Raw genomic sequence first — 24,575 nt, forward strand, 5'->3', positions numbered from 1 at the left:
AAAGATGGTGCAAAGCCAAGATATTGGCGAGCTATGGCATAGAAGATTGGGCCACTTGCACCATGGGGCCTTGAAGATCATGCAGCTGATTTCTACCAGACTTCCCAAGGGAAAACTAGAGCAAACTGATACATGCAAAGGTTGTACCTTGGGTAAGTATGCGAAATCTTCCATTCAAGATTGAGATAGTAGAGCTGGAGCAATCCTGGAGCGATTTCACACAGATGTGTGTGGACCATTTTCTACAGCCTCCACCGCTAAACAAAGGTACTATGTTATTTTTATTGATGATTTTTCTCGTAGATGTTGGATCTACTTTATGCAAAATAAAGATCAGACCTTCTTAAGGTTTTGTGAGTTCAAAGCCTTGGCAGAGAAAGAATCTGGAAAGAAAATAAAAGCCTTGCGTAGCAACAATGGTGGAGAGTAGGTCTCCCAACACTGTAAGGACTTCTGCGCAGCAGAAGGAATTAAACGAGATTTGACGGCACCCCATAACCCACGGCAGAATGGGGTGGCCGAAAGGAAGAACAGATCAATTGTGGGAGCAGTTCGAGCAATGTTGTATGACCAAAGCCTACCACTCCATTTGTGGGCTGAGGCATGCAATACAGCAGTGTACTTGCAGAACAGAAGCCTGCACCGTACAGTGGGAATGAAGAGACCTATGGAAGCCTTTTCCAGGAAGCGACCAGATGTGAGTCACTTCAAGATCTTTGGATCATCGATTTATTGCCATGTGACCAAAGATGCCCGGAAGAAGCTAGATCCAACAACTGAGTTGGGGATACTTGTGGGGTACACTGATACACCCCACAACTATCGGGTGTTCCTGCCTACCAGTCAGAGGACAGTGGTACACAGAGATCTGAAGTTCGACGAGCAGAAAGCCATGCGAGTATCACTTGAGAGGGAGCTCAAGTTGCATGCAGAGGAGGAACTTTCAGTTCCTAAGGAGGAGGAGCCTCAAATTGATGCGAAGCAACCGCATGCAGAGGATTCGAGAGTGGAGACATCCACTCATGCTGAGTCTTCCAGAGATGGGTGGAAACGCTCAAGGGAAGCTGACAGGTTGATGCTAGATGCGCGAGAGAATGTGGGACAGCCATCTTCTCAGCACAGACAGAGGAGGTCACTCGAGCAGTACACTGGTTACATGACCCTGGTTGGGGAGTGTGTAGAGACTGAACCTTCTTCATTTAAGGAAGCAGTGCAGCAACCAGTCTGGGTTGATGCTATGGTAAAGGAGTACGACTCTATCATTCGGAACAATGTGTGGGATGTTGTCCCAAGACCTCCGGACAAGTCAATGGTGAGTTCCCGATGACTTTACAAGGTAAAGTAGGCAGCTGATAGTAGTGTTGAGAAACATAAGGCAAGGTTTGTTGCCCATGGTTTCTCACAGGTAGAGGGGATCGACTACGATGAGACCTTTGCTTCTGTAGCAAGGTGCTCATCTAACAAATCGATGTTGGCACTATCAACTCAGATGGGTTTGAAGATCCATCAGATGGATGTGAAGACAGTGTTCCTCAATGGAAAGATTAAGGAAGAGGTGTACATTGAGTAGCCGGAAAGTTTTGAGACCTTCGATCATGAGTCGCATGTGTACCGACTCAAGATGGCTTTGTACGGGCTGAAGCAAGCACCTCGTGCTTGGTACACCAGGATCGACAGCGATTTCACTGGGTTGAGCTTCACCAAGAGTGAAGCAGAAGTGAACCTTTACCACATCATGGTAAAAGGTAAGCCATTGATCATTATTCTTTATGTGGATGATTTGATTTTGACAGGTGATGATCAGTTGATCAAGTCTTGCAAGGAAGACCTTGCAAAAGAGTTTGAGATGAAAGACATGGGTCTTATGCACTACTTTCTAGGCATTGAAGTGTGGCAGAAAGATGGGGAAGTGTTTGTGTATCAAGGCAAATATGTCAATGAGATACGCGGTTCCACATGGAGAAGTGCAAGCCCATGCAGACTCCTCTAGTTGGTAACTGGAAGAAGGAGGATGCTACTTCAGGTGAGGTAGTAGCTGCTACTGTTTATCGACAGCTTGTGGGTTCACTAATGTATCTAGTGAACACACGACTAGACTTATGCTTTGCGGTGAACCAGCTAAGTCAAGCTATGGTTCAGCCTACCAAGTTGTTTTGGAAGGCAGCGAAGCATGTGCTGAGATACCTCAAAGACACATCTCAGTATGGATTGTGGTATAGACGAACAGAGGGGGTGAAGCTTCAGGGCTTCACAGATGTAGATTGGGAAAGGAGTCCAACAGACCGGAAGAACACTTCTGGAGGAATATTCAACCTTGGTTCAGCTGCAGTTTCTTGGTACAGCAAGACACAGAGGTTAGTTGCACTTAGTTCAGTAGAGGCTAAATACATGGTTGCTAGTTAGGTAGCATGTGAGGCCATTTGGATGCAGAAAATTATAGTGGGATTGTTTGGTCAGAGGATGGATCCAACTGTGATCTACTGCGATAATTAGAGTTGTATCAAACTCTCTGAGAATCCAGTGTTTCATGACAGGTCCAAGCACATCGATATCCGGTTCCATCATCTCGAGTTTGTGTGGTGAAGAGGATCATGTTGCTGCTATATGTTTCGACCGAGGAACAAGATGCAGATATTTTGACTAAGGCATTGTCAAAATGCAAGTTCGAGTTCCACAAAGACAAGATTGGGGTGACTAACAATCCCTTTCTTATTAAGAAGGAGTGTTGAAAATAGCAACAAGAAATGCTAAAAATAAAAGTGCTAAAAATAACACTGTTATAAATAGCATTTCGAGGTACATTCCAATTTTAGTTAGTCCCTAAACTAAAACTGATAATTCAAATTCAAATTTGATCTTAGCAATTGTTTGTAAAACAATTATTTAATTCATCTTGAGTTAATTAGTTGGAGAAAATAAAACATGAAGTCTATGTGAAGGCATGCAACAGTTATTCCTTTGATTGAGGAAGTTATCCCTCAATTAAGGAAATAAGGATGAGTTGAATTTGAGTTGTAATTAGTTAGCTCAATTAACTGAGTTAAGTCCAATTAAATTAATTCCAAACAATTTGTGGAACTAATTGTGAGTTCAGTTAGTTGATGCATGCATGCATGCAACTAGTGTACTTCAAATAACTGAATATTCTCTCATAAATAACTCATGCATGTCAGTTCAGAGAAAGACCCAGTTGATATTAAAGGAAGGGACAGTGTACTATCAGTTGGAGGAATTTTCCTATAAAGGAAACTCATCCATGCAGAAGGAATTTATCTCCTTTAGGATTGCGCAATTATTTCAGAGGTCAGTGTTGTGTGTGAGGTGATTATCACACAGGTTGCAGCTGGAGAACCCAGGAGAAACTGTGCAAGGAAATAGGAGGCTTGGAGGACTGAAGGAAGGCATATGTGTTGTCTATTTTGTCTATGAGCAGCAATGAGGGATTGTACTAAGAGTTGGATAGCTTATGAGCTAAAGCTTTGTGTAATCCTGAGATATTTCCACTCGTATGATAATACAAAGATCAGGGTTTTTAGCTGAGGCTTTCCCAAGAGTATTCTTCTGTGTTCATGTTTGATTGATTTCTCATTCTCTATTATATGTGTTCTATTTGATCTTGCTCAAAATCGATTAATCTTTTACAAGTTTGTTGTAGAAGTAGATCTGGTATTTTGCTTTAGTATATTGCATAATCTGTTTATCTACAGTGGGAAATTCTACATGCCCAGTCGAATTGAATGGGATGCCAATTGTTGCAAACTTCAACGTGTTGTCATTAGGAGCATATAGTGTATTGTAGGGTATGGATTGGTTGTACCTACATCGAACCAAGGTATATTGTTTTGAGAAGACCATTGAATGCCTTGTTAAAGTTGGTGAGCATAAAGTATTGTTGGGAAAGTTGAAACCCACTTCGATGAGATTAATTTCAATTATACAAGCCAAGAGAAGCCACAGAAATGGATGTATTTTATTTGTTGTGCAAATATCTAGTAGCGTTGAAGCTAATTGCAGTACCGGAATGACGACAGTGACATTTTAAGGAATTTCCCTTTTTTAAACAGTTCTCAAATGTTCTTCTTGAAGAAATTTCTGGGTTGCCTTCTCATAGAGAGGTGGATTTCTCTATTGAATTAATGTCAGGAGTAGCCCCAACATCAGAGGCACCATACAGAATGAGCACTCCATTGATTTGAAGCTACAACTCAAGGAGATGTTGAACAAGGGCTACATAAGGCCAAGCGTGTCTTCATGGGGAGGACTAGTTATGTTCGTGAAGAAGGATGACACACTCAGGTTGTGCATTGACTATAGACAACTAAACAAGGTGACCATCAATAACATATATCCCTTGCCACGAATTGATGATCTGATCGATTAGTTAAGAGGAGCAACAATTTTCTCCAAGATTGATCTAAGACCAGGCTATCATTGGGTGCACATTAAGGATGAGGATATCCATTAAACAGCCGTTAGAACGATATATCAACATTATGAGTTTGTGGTAGTGCTCTTTAGGCTTACTAATGCCCTTGCAACTTTCATGTGTTTGATGAATAGTGTGTTGCGCCCCTACCTGGATAGATTAGTAATGGTTTTTGTTAATGACATTTTCTTCTAATTCAAAGCCCGAGGAACATGAAGAGCATTTGGTCGCAGTACTACAATTGTTAAGAGAGCATAATCTTTATGCAAATATTAGTAAATGTGACTTCTTTTAGTCACAAATCCATTACTTGGTACACATTGTCTCAAAGGAAGAAGTCGAAATTGATCTAGAAAATATTAAGGCCATAATGGAATGACCAACACCTAAGAATGTGACTGAAGTGAGTTCCTTCATGGGAATAGAAAACTATTACAAGAGGCTCATCAAGAACTTCTCGAAGATTGGCCACTCAATTATTCCATTGCAAAAGAAAGAGAAGAAGTTTGAATGGATAGTTGATTGTGCTACAAGCTTGGATTAGCTAAAGCAGTCGTTAACTAATGCATCGGTGGTAAAAATTTCAAACCCATAAAAGGATTTTGTTGTTTGCACAGATACCTGCAAGGAGGGACTTGGTGGAGTCTTGATGCAAGAAGGCCAAGTGGTCTGTTGTGAATCTTGGAAATTGAATGAACATGAACAGAACTACGTAACTCATGATTTGGAATTGGTTGCCATCATCCATGCATTGAAAATGTGGAGGCATTACCTCCTTGGTAGAAGATTTACTCTAATGACTGATCATGGAGGGTTGAAATATTTGTTTGAACAACCCAAGTTAAATGCAAGGCAAGTTAGATGGTTGGCCATGCTTAGTGAATTTGATTTTGAAATCAAATATATAAAAGGAAAAGAGAACAAAGTGGTTGATGCATTCAACATGAGAGTGAAAATGAAACATATAACAAACAGAAGTTCCTACGGAATCGAACTTGAAGAAAGGATCAGAAATGCTAGGCAACAAGATAAAAAATATCAACAATTGAAAGAGAAATTGTAGCAAGCATGTGAAGTGAAAAGGATAAGGATTGCTTCCTTACAAACAATGGGTTGATCAAATTCAACAACCAAATCTACATGCCAAATGACAACGACTTGAAGAAACTCGTACTAAAAGAATTTCATGTAAAGTCGTACTCCAATCATCCTAGTTATCAAAAGACTCTATCAGCGATAAGAAATTCTATCGTTGGCCTTGTTTGAAAATCGAGGTGGTTGATTTCATCTTCAAGTGCATAGAGTGTCAAAAAATAAAGGCTGAGTGCAAACACCCATCCGGCTTCTTGCGTCCTATTCCCATTCTGGAATGGAAGTGGGAAGCGATTTCCATGGACTTTATTGCAAGGCTGCCAAAAACAAAATAACCAATCAAATGAGAACTTTAGCCAAAAAACATTAAAAACTGACTGAAAATGAAAAGTGTTGATACTGGAATAACATTCTTTTTCGAGGTAAATTTTCAACATTTTTTAAAAATTGTAGTAAACCAATTTTTTTTGTGCAAAAGATACCATGAAAATGAAAAGCGTTTACGCTGAAATAACAAAAAAAAAATTCAAAGTAAATTTTCAACATTTTTTAAAAATGGTAGTAAAAATCATTTTTTTGTGCAAAAGACACCTTGAAAATGAAAAGTGCTGATGTTGGAATAACATTTTTTCTTTTTTTCAAGGTAAATTTTTAACATTTTTTAATAATGTTGTTAAAGATAAAATATCATAACTCTGAAAAACTTTAAAGTTCCAACGATTTTCAAGCATAACATTAAAGATAAAATATTACGTCTTTGAAAAACCTTAAAATTCCAACAATTTTCAGTGATGTTTACTAAAGAAAAAATAATATTAATTGTTTTCAACAATACCATTAAAGATAAAATATCATGACTTAAAAAAACATTAAAATCTTGACAATTTTCCAAACATGGAATTAAAACTAAAAATTATGACTACAAAAAAAACTTTAAATTTTCAAAATATTTCAAGCACGACATTATGGGAAAAATTTTATGACTAAAAAAACTTAAACAAAGAACACTTAAATGAAAGAGTTATTATACCAAGTGTAATTTATTTTTTAAATGCTAAATATATAGCAAATTTAAAATCTTAGCCTAAGACAACTTGATACATTGCAACAAAAATTTTAAAATCAATCATCAAAATTAACATGCAGTGTAGATGAAATCGACCCATTGTAATAAAAACTTAAAGGCCAACCATGAAATTGACACATTGTAGGAGCAAACTCGATTCATTATAACGAAAATTTTAAAATCAACTATCAAATTGCACATAATGAAATTGGATTGCTAATCGAACATCGACACAGACACTGCAGAGAAAATAAATAAATAAATAAAAATGAAAAATACAAAAGAAAACAAAATTTCAAACATTAAAAAAAATAAAACACAAAAATTTAAAAAATAATAAGTAATAAAAAAAAAAACAAAAAAAAAAAAACATGACAAAAATTCAAATATAAATAAGACAAAATAAAAATAAAACCATAAGAAAAGTAAACAAGAATAATTATTTTTTAAATGCTAAATATATAGTGAATTTAAAATCTTAGCTTGAGACGACTTGATACATTGTAACAAAAATTTAAAAATCAATCGTCAAATTCAAACGCAGTGTAAGAATGACCAATCATGAAATTGTCACATTGTAAGGGCAAACTCAATTCATTATAATAAAATATTTAAAATCAACTATCAAATTGCATATAATGGGATTAGGTTGTTAATCGAACACTGACACACAATACAAAAGAAAACAAAAACTAAACAATTAAAAAAATAAAAATAAAACGAGAACACAAAAATTTAAAAAATAATAAGTAATAAACATTAAAATAAAGTATGACAAAAAATCAAATATAAATAAGACAAAAAATAAAAATAAAACAATAAAAATGCAAACAAAAATAAAATTAACCTGTAAAAATTGAAATATTAAAACAAAAATAATTATCAAAAAATAAAATAAAATTTTCTAATCTATTAAATGTGAATTTATTTTGTAAATATTGGTGATTTTCACGCTGGTAATTAAATATAAAATTAAAAAAAATAAAAACACAACAAAAAAATTAACTTGTAAAATAAAAAATTTAACCAAAACAAAACAAAATAGAGCGAAAATAAATAAATAACACTTAATTTAAGGGAAAATATTTAAAAATTAACAAACAAACAAAAATACATTTAAAAAAAATCAAAACAAAAACAACCATTTAAAAAAATAATAATAATTCAAATTTATAAATAAATAAATATAATCAAAATTAAAAAATTAAAATTTAGATTTTTTAATTTAAATTATTTTGAATTGATTTTTTAAATTATTATTATTATTATTATTTATTTTTTTTAATTTGTTTTTATAATTTTTTAATTATGGAATTTTTTTATTTTTTTTTTTAACTTAAAAAAAATGTTTAAATTATTTTGAATTGATTTTTTAAATTATTATTATTATTATTATTTATTTTTTTTAATTTGTTTTTATAATTTTTTAATTATGGAATTTTTTTATTTTTTGTTTTTTAACTTAAAAAAAATGTTTGATGTTATTTTGGTTAATTTTTTATTTTCTCCCTTAAATTATGTGGTTTTTTTAATTCTTTCCCCACTTTTTAATTAATATTTTGACGTTTTTGTTTTTTATTTCTTTTAATATTTTATTTAAATTTTTTATTTTACAGCGTAATTTTTTTTTTTTTCATTTTTTATGGGTTTTTTCTTTCTTTCTTTTCTTATATATTTTTTTATATTTGATTTTTTTTACATGTTTTTTTAATGTTTTATTACCAACATGAAAATCACCAACATTTAAGAAAAATAATCACAATTAATACATTAGAATAAAGTGTAAAAAATAAATATTCTAAACAAAAAGGGTTGATGTTGCTTTGGCACTTTTCAAAATGAGCATAAAAATCGCTAAAATTAATTATTAAAAAAAAAAAATGATGTTACATCAAAATTTTAAAAAAAAAAAATATTACATAAGAAAATTTAAAGTGTCAAAAATATGCTCCCAAAAAAATGTGTATTCTAAATAACCACTTTTCAAAATGGGAAAATTTTTTTGCTACCTCAAAAAAATGGGTAATCAGTAATTTTCTTGTTTGATTGGTAACTATGTTCAAAGTTTTCTAAACATCATGATGCAATCATGGTAGTGGTAGACAAATTGAGCAAAATGGCTCACTTTGTAGATGTTAAGTCAAATAATTATGCTAATGAAACGGCTCAAATTTTCATAATAGAAATTGTGAGGTTGCTTGGAGTTCCTAAGAATATTATCTCAGATAGAGATGCCAAGTTCACTTCAAAGATATGCAGAGAGCTATTAGCAAGATTGGCAATTGCGCTGCCATTTAGCATAGCTTACCTTCCACAAACTAATGGGCAAACAAAAAGAACTAATAGAATTATTGAGGATGCGTTAAGGATGTATATAATGCATCAGTGAAGGAAGTAGGCAAAATACCTTCCACTTATAGAGTTTGCACACAATAATGGGTATCAAGAATCATTGAAAATAAGCTCATTTGAAACACTTTATGGAAGGAGTTGTAATACTCCTATGAACATGAATGATCTAGTGAATAGGGTCCTTATTGGGTCTGATATGTTAAAAGGACGTGGAATAGAAAATGTAAGTTATTAAGCGAAATTTTAAGGTGGTGCAAAATAGGCAAAAGAGTTGTGGACCAACATAGGGTTCACAAGCAATTCCAAGTTGAGGAACATGTTTTTATGCAAGGTAGACCCAAAAAGAGCTCCTTAAAATTTGGGTCATCTGCCAAGTTGGCACCACAATTGTGTGGTCCATTTGAAGTGCTCAAAAGAATAGAGCCAATGGCCTATATGTTCGCCTTGTCTCCATCAATAAGAGTTCATGAGGTCTTTCATGTTTCATTGCTTAAAATATATGTACAACATGTTAATCATGTAATTGATTGGTCTATGCTACAACTAGAACTAGATAGAGACTTCCAACTGGAACTTCTATGCATCTTGGATCAGACGCTGCTCATGCTCCAAAATCAAACAATTAAGCAAATCAAAGTGTGGTAGAGGCACTTTGGGCCCAAATAAGCCACGTGGGAAATGGTTGATCGAATGCAGGGAACATATCCTTTTAGATATCATTTTGGGATTCAACTGCGTTAAGTAAGTCATTCATGTATGACCATTTCCATGAGAGGTAGTCGTAACTGACTAATTTCTCATGATTTTTGAATAGTTCACTTAGCACTCATTGCATCGGGTGATGCTCACAGGGGTGAAGAAGTGGGATTGAAACTAGTGAAATGAATCACATAGCATCAATCATCACTTCCGGGGCTTGCACCCGGTAACCAGGACTTCCCAGGAGGTCACCCATCCCAGAACTCCTCTGGCTCAAGCGCGCTTAACTGTGAAGTTTTCCCCACAATCAAGCCCACTTAGCTTGCTACCCCATTTGCAAAACCTTAGCAAGTATTGTGCCTCATGAATGTGTTCTCGCAAATGCAAATGTAAATGTAAATACATTGTAAATGTTGTACAAAGTTATATGTACTCCTTTCTTACATTGTAAATGTTATACAAAGTTATATGTACTCCTTTCTTATTTGCTAAGTAATGCAAATGTAAATACATTGTAAATGTTGTACAAAGTTATATGTATATAGCTCCATATCATTTGTGCTTGGCTTTTAAGAATGTGTTATTTGTATATGATCACTGAACACCGAGGACAGTGTTCCCCTAAGGGGGAGGGAACTATGGCATCCCTTGGCTAATATTTTTCCATCGTAAATAATTGTAATTAATTAAAACAATAAGAGAAAGGAACATATTCCATATTGCTTGAGGAATGCGTTGTTTTAAATATTAGTCCGGGGTGGCTGAGTAGTTTAAATGTGTGGATTGTGCCATAAATTCACTGTAAAGAGGAAATGCAAGCCCATGTGTCTTTAACAACAAACAAATAGGAAAAATATTAAAAGAACATAATGGGTTGTGTTGTTCAAGGCAAGTTGATTGCGTGGAACCTTGGAAAAAGATTGATAGTTACTCTGTTGGAAGGAGAAAAGGAAGTTAGCTGGATGAGAGATTGACACCCCAAGGGGGGAGGAGCTATGACATCCCCTGGCTAATATTTTTCCATTGTAAATAATTGTAATTAATTAAAACAATGAGAGAGAAGCAGGTTCAAGATTGCTTGAGGAATGGGTTGTAAGTTAAATATTAGTCCAGATTGGCTAAGTGGTTTAAATGCGCTAATTGTGCCATAAATTAACTGAAAAGAGGAATTACAAGCCCATGTGTCTTTAACAACAAGCAAATAGGAAAAACATTAAAAGAGCGTCATGGGTTGTGTTGTCCAAGGCAAGTTGACTGCGTGGAGCCCTGGGAAAAGACAAACAGTTAGTCTATTGGGAGGAAGGGCAAAAGGAAGTCAACAGAAAGAGAGAAAAGGATTCTACGCATACACAGTAGGGAGAACACACTCTGCTTTTCTCTCACGCTTGTGTAGTGGAACAGAAAAACAGTGGTAAACAATGGAAGAAAAATTCCTCCAAGGGTAGAGGTAAACATATAGAGAACAACGATCAAGACCATAAGGATTGAGCTCTAGAGAAAGTGAACCAACTAAGGAACCCTTAAAGAGAGGCTTGTTGGGTGAAAACATTATAGATAGCAGTGGCTTGCCTAAAGGTTAAAGAACCCACTAGAAGCTTATGAATCGATGAACCTACTAAATTGGAAAGGGACACTCAGATACTTGTGAGGGCTAATGAACCACCACGAGATGCCTCGGGGCTCAAGCTCTAGTGCTTGACTCACTGAATAACTACTTGGAGAGGTGATCTCTTTACCCATCAATAGCTTAGCCACTGATGAACCTTCCCTAGGTGTGAACTCTCTTCTCCTAAAAGTGAGTTGAAACTCTGTGAATTGTGGTATCTTGGCAAGGATGTTATTCATGTATGTAAAGTCTAGAAGACTGAGTGGAAGCTTGTGTAGCTAGTGGATGAAGGCAAAATGACCTTGCGACATCTTGTTCCAGCTATTATAATTGGTTGAGTTTCCTTTCAAAAATACTCCACCTCAAGCACTGGAATCTGGCTCGGGGGTGACAGGTACAAGTAATTGTGGCTGCAGCTTGTCTATGGTTGGGTGGAGAGTTAAGAGTCCCACTCTCAATTGTCAGATCTCTTTGTTAGATAAGTATACTCTTATGTCTTTGTGCACGAAATTATCATATCTTTGGTTATTGTGTTGAGTCAATAACATGTTAATACTGAGGACTGTTGTGTATTTCATGAATGACTAATGCCAATATCTTAGGTAAGATTTTAAAGAAATGGCTCATTTCTTGTGCATATTTATGGGCCTGAAATTAACCTCAATTGTCTGAGTCTGAAGAGATAGACATTCTTCGTTATGACTAATTACTTGTATTGAAATGTTGGAATTTATGGCCACTATGTTGGTAAATATGCTTATACAACCATGCAAATATGTAAAACCAGTTCACGTTGAGGCGTATCTAATCTCAGGAGGTATATTACTCATTATATCTATATATACATATATTACATATATGTTTTGCAGGCTACATATCGAGGGACTTATAAAATCATAAGCACACCAGGGCAAATTTCGGTGACATGCCCCAAATTCTTATCAAAACCACTGCATTCAAGACTTGGACTAAGACCTAACCTAGACATATATGTGATAGGCGCAAAAGGGGAGTCCTTTGAAAACCATTAGATTTAAGTTATTGTGCATGAAGACCAAGCAGAGTCGAGTCTTAATACTCTTAGGGTCCAAGCACTAAATCAAAATTGGCCATGTGCAATAGAACAAGTGCGACTGAGTTTGAGGGCAGCGATTATCCCCAAACCATTCATATTTGACATATGTTGTAGGCTAGGATTTAAGACCTAGAGGAGCTTAGAAGGCTTAAATCTTGTAAGTCAGGTGATTGGGCGCGATGACTGAAGGCAAAACGAGAGAAATCTGGACTAAGGAGAGTTGAACACTTATAGTCGTACATGTATCCCGAAATTTTGGTCCCCATAAGATTTGAGGGGAGACCCAAGGGGAAACTCCCAAAATTGTATTCCCGAGCCGACTTGGCATAGTGGAAACAGGAGTTGATTCATCAGGTGTAGCCTAGCAAAGGACCCCATCTGTTTATAACGTGACTCACGCATGAACCATGTCGTGGAGGATCGTGTTGGTGCTACGTGGGACTTTGGGTAAAACACATCACCCCAACATTTATTTCTCGGTATTATTTGTGGTGTTGGGTACCAAAGTCTTGGATCTTATATCCAAGTAAGTGTGGCATAGTGGGCCAACTTATGTACTATGAGGTGGAAGGTTGGAGTCATGAAGAAGTACAGGGATATGTTCGCAGCGACTTCCATGAGGATCCACACAATCCTGGAACTTTCATCTTGAAAGAATCAACATGAAACTACATAGGTTTCTCCTTAGATTTTATTCCCATGATGAGGTGGCCAGAGAGGGGCCCACACCTGTTTAACCTGCATATGTCTATGTATGAACATTCATTTGTTTTGAAGGGTATGGTGTATGAGCGAGTCAACAACAGATATATGCGACCCCATGGGTTGATAACTACCATGTGACTTGTGATGCGAAAAACCACATGGGCACCACATGGCACAATACAATTGGCCAAGACTTTAATCGGTGATATATTTTGATCCGGGAGCCAGATTGGAGCAAAATTTATATTGTTGGAAAGGTCTCAACAAGATGAACATAATGATGTTATCCAATTTAAGTGTTGAAATGGTTGAAAAAAATCGAAAAATTTAGACCCCATTTCCATAATTGAACTTTGGAGGTTGGGTCAGCATAGTAATTGCCTCCTTCTACCCTTAATTGGGGTTAGGGTCAATTGGGGGTGTGTTACACAAGGTCAATCATGAGGTCTCATTATCATCTGGATCTTAAGAGGTATCCATCCTTAACATGTTATTTCAAAATTCTCAATATATAATTTCAGTACATAAAATTGTTAGAAACTTGTTTTCTTTCAAACTCCTACAACCCTTCAATGCCTAAAGACAAGTCAAATTTCCTTTACTCCATCAAGCAACTTAATCTTCTCATCTCCCTGACATTTTGGATCTCGAATGGCCCCCTCCTTCATCCTTAACTCAATCAAGAGCCTACATTGGTCTTTCCAATGGGGAGGAGCAAAATTGGAAAAAAAAAGGTTGCTTGTAGCTTGTCATAAGATATGTAGACCCAAATTGAAGGGAGGTCTAGGGCTAAGAAACCTTTCAACTTTATCTATAGTACTAGGAGCCAAAAACTAGTGGCATTGGCTCCAAGGAGGTCAAGACCTTTGGAAATGTATCTAGATGAGAAAATATGCAAAGCACATTCATATTGGGCAGCACATAAGAATTTCTTTCTCCCAAGTAGGTTCCTCCATTTAGCGTCTAGCTAAAAAAGGAATGCATTTAATACCACAACACTGCTCCTGGAAAATCTACAATGAACAGATAGCCATGTTTCGGGCGGACTCATTGCAACAACTCCTTAAATTCAAAGACCAAAATGACTTAAGGTATCTATGCCCCCACATGACTTCCCAAGACCTTCACAAAGTCAAAGACTATTGGGATACCTCTAACTCGGATCAAACATGGAGACAATGGTTAATTCCAAGGGAATGGAACCCCAAGCCCAAGGAGGAGACTTGGTCAAACTTTTGGTAGAAGCTTCAATAAAGACTCATCTTGATATCCAACTTATCTGATAAATTGCAATGAGGTTATGGACCAAGTGATTCCATTTCCATATGTTAGGCCTATATCCTAAAAGCAAGTTTCAAAGAATTATCAACAGGTTCCATCTTGCGCTGCATATGGCAAAGAAATCTATGGCCGAAAGTTTCCATCTTCCTATGGCTCCTAGTTCAAGGAAAAACCTTAACCTAGGACAACATTCAAAAACACAAGCATATGGGCCCGCTCACAATATTCTGTGTGCCTTCAAGGAGTTGAAAATGTCGAGCACCTCTTCCATAGTTGCCCTTATTCCAATCATCTATAGAGCGATCTAGAAGCTAGCACAAAGATATCAATCGTGATCTATCTAGTATCCCTCACACCATTAACAATTGGAGGAATCAAGCTTTTAATAATCCTATATTAAACTGCATTTGGACTGTCCTTCCAATCCTGTCCCTTTGCGCTATTTAGAAAGAGAGGAATCGTCGCATGTTCATGAATCACTCCCTCCCTCATGACAATTTTTGGGATCACAATTCAAAATAATGTAAAGGAATCAATTGCCATGCAATCCTGATCAGATCAAGACCAACAAGCCTCAAGCAAGGAGTCCCTACTGCTTCAAAGCTAGTGCCCTACTCCAAGAGTCACAATTGCCTCTTCTCTTTGCCCTGATACAATGCCTATTCCCTCCTCCTGGAGTCCTTGTCCCCCTAATTTTCTAAAGCTCAATTTTCACAGCAATTCAAAAGGTAACCCAAGTGATGCAAGCTATCGAGGTATCTTTAGGGGTAATTTAGGATCCCCCATCTACATTTATTCAAGCATTATGGGATATAACAATCAAAATGCAATAGAATTGAAAGCCCTGGAAAAGGGACTATAGATTGCACAAACTCAAGGCTACACCAAACTTATGGTGGAGGAAAATTTTCAACTTAATATAAACATGATCTGCAAGATCCTACATGGCACCCATATCAGTTAAATATCTTGTAGTTGGAGACTTGAAAGCCTACTCATACAAGTAGCATTGCTCCTTCCATTCTAGTGATCATCCCTACTCATATCAGAAGAGTTGGAAATACAATCAAGAATGTATCTCGCCAACTTTGTAAATCTCCTCCTCATGGCAATCCTTTAAAGACTCTATCCTCAAGCAAGAATGTTGGACCATAACTACACAAGAACAAATCTCCCTGACATGTCTCTTTCTATCTATTCCTTCATGCAGTTGGTCTATATCTATCGGTCTATAATTGGCTTATGTGGCCCAGTTTTTAGTTTTTATATCAATAAGCAAAAATAGGTATTCTGCTCTTTGAAAAGGTTAAGATTATGGGTCTACTCTAGTTTTCCCAATGATAGACCAACCCAAAATACCATGACTTAATTTGTACTTCATGTTTTTAGGCAATGCAAATTATTTACCCCACAAAAAAAAACATTTATTTTAAGATATTTTAATAAAAATAATATAAGAGGCAAAATTGAAATTATTGTGGCTCTATCCATCCATACTATTACAACTTGAGTGGACCTGATAGTTAAGAGCATGTGTTTCTTCCTAAGAGGTCATAAGTTCAAATCCAGAGTGTTTAATAAAAATAATAAGAGGTGAGAATGAAATTTGTGTGACTCTATCCATGCTATTACAACTTGAGTGGGCATAATAGTTAAGAGCATGTGTTTCCTCCTAAGAGATCATAGGTTCAAATCCGGAGTGGGGTAGAGTACATACACTTCTATAAACTTTAGCAATCAAATCATTGCACGAAGGCAAGGTCATTGTCCCACAAACAAGGGGGTCTCATACACCAATTTGGTATGTAGTTTGGTTGTGACCTTAAAAATAGATTGTTATTATTATTGTAGTGCCAACAATCCCCATAAAATAAACACATACTAATGTGGTAAATCTAATAGTAGTGTGATGGTACATTTAACAAGAATTTGTCCAATGACACAATAGCAAACAATAGAGGTAATATATTAGTATCACAATGAATGTGTTAATTGGCTGTCACGTTAGTTTTTATTTCATTACTACTTAGTCAATCCATATTTTCTTATGATAAACACCAAAGAGGTCATGGAGGTTGATTGATAATTATGTTGCTCCTCAACCAATGTACATCAACCACTAGGTGAAGACAAATGCAAAGGGATGCAATTATGAAAGAGGCCATGAAAGAGACCAACCAACCTATTTAATGTAATGACACAATTGAAGACCAACCAACCTATGATAAATATGTTTTCTTTGATAAGCAATTAACCAATAGTTAAGTTTGATTATGGTTAACTATTTTTTACCCAACCATGGTTTTTCCCTTATAAATACTACTCATCAACGATAAGTTATTGTAACAACAAATCAACTTGGGTGTACAAGGGAAGGGTGAAGTGACTTAACTTGACGCCCACAATAAAGTGGATAGTGGAACACTATTAATCAATGATAAATTATTGTGATAGCAAATTAACCTAGGTGTGATAAGCAAGGGTGAAGGGACTCAACTTCTTGCCACAACGAGGAAGGTGACAGGGTAGACACGTCGAGACTCAAAGACTAACACTGTTTTTGGGGGTTGTAATGGTGAATTCTAACTAACCCTCTAGATAATCATTATAAAAATGACATTGGCTTCCTTCCAAATTTTGAATATTCTTTTATAATCATTTACTTATGGTAAAGACTATATATTGCAAATTAAAAATGACAAGAGGACGGTCAACTCAAGGAGGTGCCATAGTGGGAGTCAAGGATCATTAGTTTCACCCTTCATAATGTGATGACTTGATTTGCGATAAAGAGAGGTCACCAACCATCGCAAGCGAGTAGGCTAGGCTATTTAGGTTTGAATTAAGTACAAGTGTAGGGTATACTAGATATTTACTTTCGCATTAGCTTATATTAATAAATTGTTTCGTAATGCATATCTCATATCATTAAAACACAAAAGCAAAAATGTATATAGAATTAATCAAAATAGATCAATTTTAATTTCAAATATATTAAGTATCAAGAAGGATAAAAATCCCCTTGTAAAAACATTTTAATGTTTAAAAGATTCAATGTTAATACGGATCTATATTTCCTAAAGTGGGGTGGGGTGGTACAGTGTTATGGTAATGGAAATGGAGTATTTGCACCTCCTCACTAACAACTACATGTTGTGATGACAAATCCTCAAGTACCCATGCAAAGGAATTGGGAACATGAGCAAAGTTGGGTACCAAAGGACATAGTGCATTTGTGTCACCCCAACATAGATGACTATGGGAAGGATGACGAGCATGATGGTTTGATCATGGTGCCCTCAACTCAACATGCGAAATATTGTCACACAATCACGACACTTAAAAGATAATGAGGTCTTACAACAACTATAATAGCTCAATGACACAGACGTATTCAAGTAATTTCCTAATCCTATGCTTGCTTGCATGTTATTTGCTCAAATGGGAAAAGCCCCTTTGTGATGCACTCATGTTGAAGTCATTGTCGCAATAGCTACCTCTGCTTTCCTCTAGACCACCTCTCAGTGTCTTCACAATCATGTGTAGGTATTGGAAACCACTATAGGTGTTGAGTGTGCCAATAGGGAGAAAGAAGAGGTCAACACCATGGTAATTGAATTTATATTAGACCTTGGTTTGAGTCGTTCTAGACACTAAATTAAGCTACACTATGGAATTATATTGGCATACTAAATCTTTTCTAGCTCATGCCCTGGTCTCTCAAAACAAAGACTGGAAGGAGACCTATGATTGCTTGGTGTTGGACGAGAATCAAAATCATTTTCTAATCAGTCTGGTTTTCTGGTTGGTAAGGAAGTACGAAGGGAAGATATAGGTTGAAACTCTTGAGCCCTCTAGGGAAACTCTGATTGTCCTTTGCTCCTCATTGAAAGAAGCAAGTTGCAATAGTCCTCTTTAGTCATTGGTTTTCACAATATTTTCTCAAATTTCATTTTGCAATTTTTTTTATAGGTTGAACCTCAAAGATTCTATAGCTAAGTCTAGTTTCCATACTAAGTTTTTAAACCAATTGTAACTCATATGATTATCATTATGACACAAAACCAATTTCCCATATTGAATTTTTAAAACAATTGTAACTCATATGATTATCATTATGACACATGGGTTGTCAAAACCAATTTTCCACTTAGACAAGTCCCTCTATTTTTTATTTATTAGGTCTATCTATTATGGATACTTAGATACTTTTCAGAATAATTATTTATACTCTACTAGCAACCATAACCCTAAGTTTTTGCTTGCTAATAAGCCAACTTAGCAAATTATAAATGGCTCTATGTATCATATTTTGATTCTATCAAAATATAAAGAAATAATAAACTCACTCTATGTATCTATATCTCTTTAAAAAAAATAAGGTCAATTCTCTTTAATTTCTTTCTTTTTCTTTTTTATTTTTAAAAATAAATGTACAATATAAAATTCCCATTTTCCACATAACATTATGTTATGTACATTCCATTAATATCTCTTTCATTTTCCACATAACATTATGTTATGTACATTCCATTAATATCTCTTCATTTGGTTGGTAAAATACTTTAACCGATACAACATTTTCTTTTGCATTTCGAAAACTCAAACAAGGATTTAGAATTCTGTCAATACTTTGTAATGTATTTCACACGAATGACGAATAATCATGATGCTTTACATTTTATTTCTTGTTACACCTTTGTTTGAATTTGCATTTTCTTCTATATTATTAAAAGTGCCAAAGGGCAGGATTATTGTCTAGAGTTTGCACTTTCTTCCATATTAATAAAGATGCGGAGGGTAAAGATAAAACATAAAATATGGTATCAGAAGTCAAAGAGAAAGCACCGAGCGCTAAGGTTTGAGCGTAAGACGAGTGTTAAGGTTCAAGTTTACCACACTTTAACATGTTGAGAATTTGGGGTCAAGCTTAAAATTAAAATATAAACCACTATATCATTATCAATCCCAACTAACATATTAAAAAATCCAAAATAAACGTCGCTTTATAGAACCACTATATCATTATCAATCAAAACTAACATATTAAATGGTTTATATAATTTAATACCGAGAACCATTTTAAAACATTTGATTGCAACCAATTCAACCTAATTAAAAATCCAAAATAAACGTCGCTTTATAGAGTTCCAGTGATGTTATTGTCCACCCAACCACTGTTTTTGGACGTTTACGAAGGACTACTCGGACGTCTCTCAGAAACGTTCCAAGCAAAGGGATTCCTCGAACAATGGCGTTTTCGTAGAGTCAACGCATCAGATTTCATGTTCCGTTTTCAGGCAATTAAAACGTCAAAAACAATAACAAACCATCGCTGCCTTACACATCATTTTAGATCTGGGAAGGACCAGTTGTCGGTGTTTAAACATAGTTTTTGGGGCCAAATGTAATTGTGGATGAACTTGCACAGGGTAAACAATGGCTCTAGTTTAATCCCTTCAAGGAGGAACTTCAAACTCTGGCACCATCCAAAAATTAACGAGATTAAGACTGCCCAGGGAGCTAGCTCTGTGGCGAATTAGAATCCAATTAGCCAGACCTACTGTTATAGATAAAATATTTGTAACCTACGCGATTGATTAGCATACCAAGGTCGTCCATGCATTCAACCAGTCCAAATATTTAAGTTCCTAGACATCCCCTCTGTCTTCAGGAATCTCCCAAGGTGCCGAGGGAGATGGTGAAATAGAACTGAGAAATGGCTAACCAGGTCAGTAGCCCTGGCAGCCAAGTTTTAAATTAGTAGTAAACTCACATTTAAGCTTAGACAATGCGTGCTAATTAACAGAGCATTAGAAGGAAGTGAATCTAAGTGTTTCTTTAAAATTACATCAATCAAAGAGCTCCTCCGGCCAAGAAGCCTAGTCAAAACCTACTCTGCAAACTCTAGCTATCACCCCAATTATGTTCAAATTAAAGGGACCTTTGTCGCTCAAAGTATCTAGAATGCAAGGGAATATGCTAAGTCATTCCTAGACAACACACCATCTGGACATGCGCTAAAGAAGGTTTTTTCTCCCCAATCCATCACCCTGGTTGAGCTGAAGAATGAATGAGAACCGTTCATGAATGTCTGCATGTGAAAGTCCTCTCTCTAACTACATCATCAGATGGCCTAGTGTGCAAAAAAGGTCTTTAAAATTCATAAACAACACGTATAGACTACATAAAAATTGCATGATCCGAAATACTGTGAGAAAGACATTCCAGATGAATTAAACATTGCCAAATCTGATCAGAAGCAAGCTTCTGCTCGAGGATGGATTTTCCTATCCAAAAATTAGGCAAAAGCACTGAAAACAGAGTTGACAAAAAAACAATAAATTTGAGATTATTAATGTGAAGAATCTGCAGACTCTAATCATATATTCTTCCTTCTTTTCAATATCCAGATGCATAAATGCTGCTATAAATATTTGCAGTGATAAAATCCCAAACAATACAGTAAGTCATCAACCAATAGACTATTGAAATTTTATACACTAAATCTTTTATTTAAGTCTTCCATTAGCATACCAGTGTTCCAGACTGTCCTCGATACTCTTATGAACTTGTTTTTGTACGTAATCCTACAATCCATATGTAATGTTGATTGGCGGAATCAGTTAGTCTATAGGTGCAAATATAGTCATTAAAAGTTTCAAATATGAAACAAGGGGAATAATGGTTCGTACATTTTCACCTGAACAAGTCCTGAACTCTAAGCCAGCTCGGTTTCAACAAAGGTTGTTCAGTTGTAACAAAAATGACCGCAGCAGGAAATGCAATCTATGTTTACATTTGATTCTACGTAGCAAATTGTTGGTTGAAAGGGATATAATCTTGCAATTAAATTCAATACTCTTTATTGCAACATTGTAGGGTTGTATCAAGATATTAGTTGTAAAGCTGTTGAGTTCTACGACAGAATTTGTTCGTTACCAAAAAAGATAACCTGTCATTCAATTAGGGTGGATGCAGAATGGTTTTGTCCTGCCTTGCGTAAACTGGGTTGAGGAATGTTATACAACTGTAAGCTTTGCAATGCTAAATAATGGAGCCGCCTTAAAAAATTTCAGGCCCAGTAGAGGCTTGAGGCAGGGAGTCCACTATCATCTCTTTTAAATCCTGGTTGCGTAGGAGTCTCTAAAGGTTCATTCTTCAGCAAATGGCAGAGTGAATGTTAAAAAGGGTTAACATATTGCTTATAACAAGGTTGTATAAAATGTCCAATTCTACATTGCAGTTTGATTGCTGAAACATGATATAATCCCAAGTTCAATATGGGTCTTCCTAATAAGTTAATTTTGGAAAAGAAGCTAGAGATACCAACCAGAGCTACACTTGAGACTAATACTCGAAACAAATCTATTGAACAACAAAATACAAAGCATACTTACAAGCTTTTCAAATTCTAAGGTATAAGAATTTGTTTTAAAATAGAATACGGTCCACATTTACATTTGGCCCTCTTAGGCATTGCAATTTGCAAAAGCTGGAATGGGGCATCAAAAGCAAAGTTTGATTTCAACGTTCAAACTGAAAACAAATTTTGTCGTTTCCTTCATAAAAATTCATGCAGAAACAAAATGAGAAATATAGCAATAAGCAATCATCCCACAACTGATAATATCTAATGACTTACTTTGTGCATTAAAAGGAACATCAATTATGTACAAAGAATTCGAAGCATTGTGACTTGGACGAAAATAATAAGACATAAGATAATGTAAACTACTAGAACGAAACCTGAAGTCAATACTTTACTGAAAAAAAGAGGAACTTGTTACCATTGCTCAAGTTTTCACGTCATTCTAATCATCAACATCCCAGCTCAAATCCTCGTCATCATCCTGTGCAATGCTGATTCTCTTACGAACATCGGGAGGACTTCCTCTTGCGGTGAATTTCTTTTCATCCACACAACTTAGATCTTCAATCTCATCCCAGCCGAGGTCATCTTCCTCCTGAGAAGATGGTTTACTGGAGACAACAGAAAAATCACTACCTTTGCTAGACTCTGCAGGGTCTGCTTTGACTTCCATGAATGTCTTATCACCAGCTTTTTCACACTCTGATTTTTCACTGCCTTCATCAGCTTCATCAACCATTATTTTGTCGGCCAAAATTTCAGCAGCTTTTGCTTTCTCTGACAGATTTGCATCAGTTACTGTTTTCTCAGCCAACCCTTCGGCAACGTTTGGCTTCTCCACAATTTCTTCAGCAACCTTTGGTTCCTCCAAAACTTCTTTGGCAACCTTTGATTTCTCCACAACTTCTTCGGCAATCTCTGATCTATCGACCGATTCGACAACAATTTCAGATTTTGCGGCCAAATCATCACTAGATTTTGGTTCCTCGCCAAAATCTTCACCAACCTTCAGCTTTTCTACCACCGATTCGGTGACAATTTTATCTTCGACAGTCCTCTCTTCCACTTTCACATCAGTTTCTTCCTCATCGTCATCCACCTCCCAGGTCAAATCCTCTTCTTCCTGAGAAATAATAGCTCTCTTCACAAGATGAGCCCTAGCTTCCTCAGCCTGCTTAAGCTTATAGAGCCGATAAAAATACCGTGTCCAGAAAGTTTCATAATCCACAATATTTGGCACGAGCCTGGACTTAACCTCCTCCATGAAAGCATTTTCCCTACACAAAACCTCGATCTCCTCGTTTCTCTCATCAAGTCTAAATTCCGACTTCCAGGCTTCAAAATCCTCAATATCTTCAGGTTCTTGGCAGTAAGTGTTACTGTCAAGCTGCATAGCTCTAATCTGAGTTTCAACTCTACTATATTTTCCCTGGAAGCTAGCATTACTATAGGCAGAAGAAGAAGACTCGCCGCGACCAAAACCCTGATCATTATTATTATTATTATTTGCATTTTCCTCATCGAGCCTTGAAATCAATTCCTTACCTTCGGCCAAAATGTCGGTGGTCCCTCGCCAAACCGAGATCCCGAATTCATCAATTACCTGCCCCACGGACTCTAGGGATTCCTGTGCCACAGAAGCCCCAACATCCAGCGAATTCGGCAAATCCTTCACGGCGCGGCTCGCAACTTCGCGGATCACCTCCGTCTCCTTCTGCAGCCCCGAGCGAAACTCTTCCAAATCGCGGCGATAGGATTCAATAACCTCTTCCGATTTTGAGGTCAAAGTCTTTACAATACCCCCAAGGCTCCAGAATCCCGCACTCGCTCCCGATCTTTCAGCGTCAGAAGGATTTTTCCCCTGTTCCGGTGCTCGATCAGTGGCGATTTCATCATCGACGGGACTCCATTCCTCGTCTTGATTGTCCCAGCCGTCGGTCACCTCTGGGTCCGGATTATCCAAATCCTCTGAATTTTTTGATGATGAAGATCCATCCTCGTTGAAAAATGCAGTCTTGAAGAAATTCATCTTTCGAGGCCAATCTCGGCAGGATTCGACAATTCTGGCACCGAAATAATTCTAAGGATCACACAACTCGTGTGGTCTGCTGGTTGAACGTTATCAGGAAGGAAACTTTTGAGGATTCGTAAAAATTTCGGTTGCAGAAACCCTCGCTGTGAACCGCCGGAATCGGCTGCGAAGCCCGTAATGGATCCGGGAAGAGGCAAAAGCTGAAATGAGTACAAAAATGAAATGTAATTCTGCGACTAATTTGGGTCATATGATTGACATTATTATTGCTTATAAAACTCAAAGCATGCCTAAGTTTTCCCCTTTTATAAGAAAGAGGTTGAGTAAATATGAGTAGATATGACAATTTAATATGGTGGGGTGTGCTAATTTTTTAATCAAAATGAGATAATATAAAGAGGCGAGAAGATTCTAAAATCTTAAAATATAGTAAAATATTAATATATTTATATACTAATACATTCCGTACAAAATCGAAATGAAAATAATTGATATTTAATTTAGAAGATTTAATGGGTTATATTAGAGAAAATTATATATCAATTTGTATGAGAATGGAGAAAGGGAATACTTCCAAATGATGACCTCGAGCTTAGTCAAGGAAGAGGACAATAAAAGAGGAGAGAAGTTTTGCCTTCTTTGAAGCAAGAATAAAGTGCAATGTAATCCAGCGAGCCTAAGGTGACAACGCATTTAGGGATGAGGAGGTTTCTAAAGAAGGCATCTCATTAAACCAAATGGCAAAGAGGGGTCAGTAAGGGGAAAGAGCTAACCAGCCATCTTCAGCGTATTTAATGTTTGGGATATGCACGCCGATTAACGTGATAACATGTTAAAGTTAAGTTTCGGCATTGACTAATATTTTGGTT

At 36.3% G+C, this 24,575-nt stretch overlaps 1 protein-coding gene across 2 annotated transcripts; it reads right to left on the minus strand.

Annotated features, from left to right (window-relative positions):
• Positions 1 to 21,646: 21,646 nt before the first annotated feature.
• Positions 21,647 to 23,997, minus strand: LOC149179431 (uncharacterized). 2 transcript variants are annotated; one of them, XM_089420655.1, is made up of 2 exons: positions 22,093 to 23,997; positions 21,647 to 21,797 (listed from the first exon to the last, which is right to left on the minus strand). In XM_089420655.1, the coding sequence occupies exon 1, from the start codon at positions 23,701 to 23,703 to the stop codon at positions 22,117 to 22,119; it is 1,587 nt and encodes a 528-aa protein (XP_089276781.1). In that variant the 5' UTR covers positions 23,704 to 23,997; the 3' UTR covers positions 21,647 to 21,797; positions 22,093 to 22,116. The 2 variants fall into 2 exon arrangements, with proteins under 2 accessions (XP_089276781.1, XP_089276780.1); XM_089420654.1 differs by having other exon boundaries at positions 21,647 to 21,864.
• Between the last annotated feature and the right edge of the window lie 578 nt (positions 23,998 to 24,575).

The sequence above is a fragment of the Pinus tabuliformis genome, chromosome 4_1, assembly GCF_031772625.1.
Source record: "Pinus tabuliformis cultivar Carrire ecotype Pingquan chromosome 4_1, CPIR1, whole genome shotgun sequence".
NCBI classification, from domain to species: Eukaryota; Viridiplantae; Streptophyta; class Pinopsida; order Pinales; family Pinaceae; genus Pinus; species Pinus tabuliformis.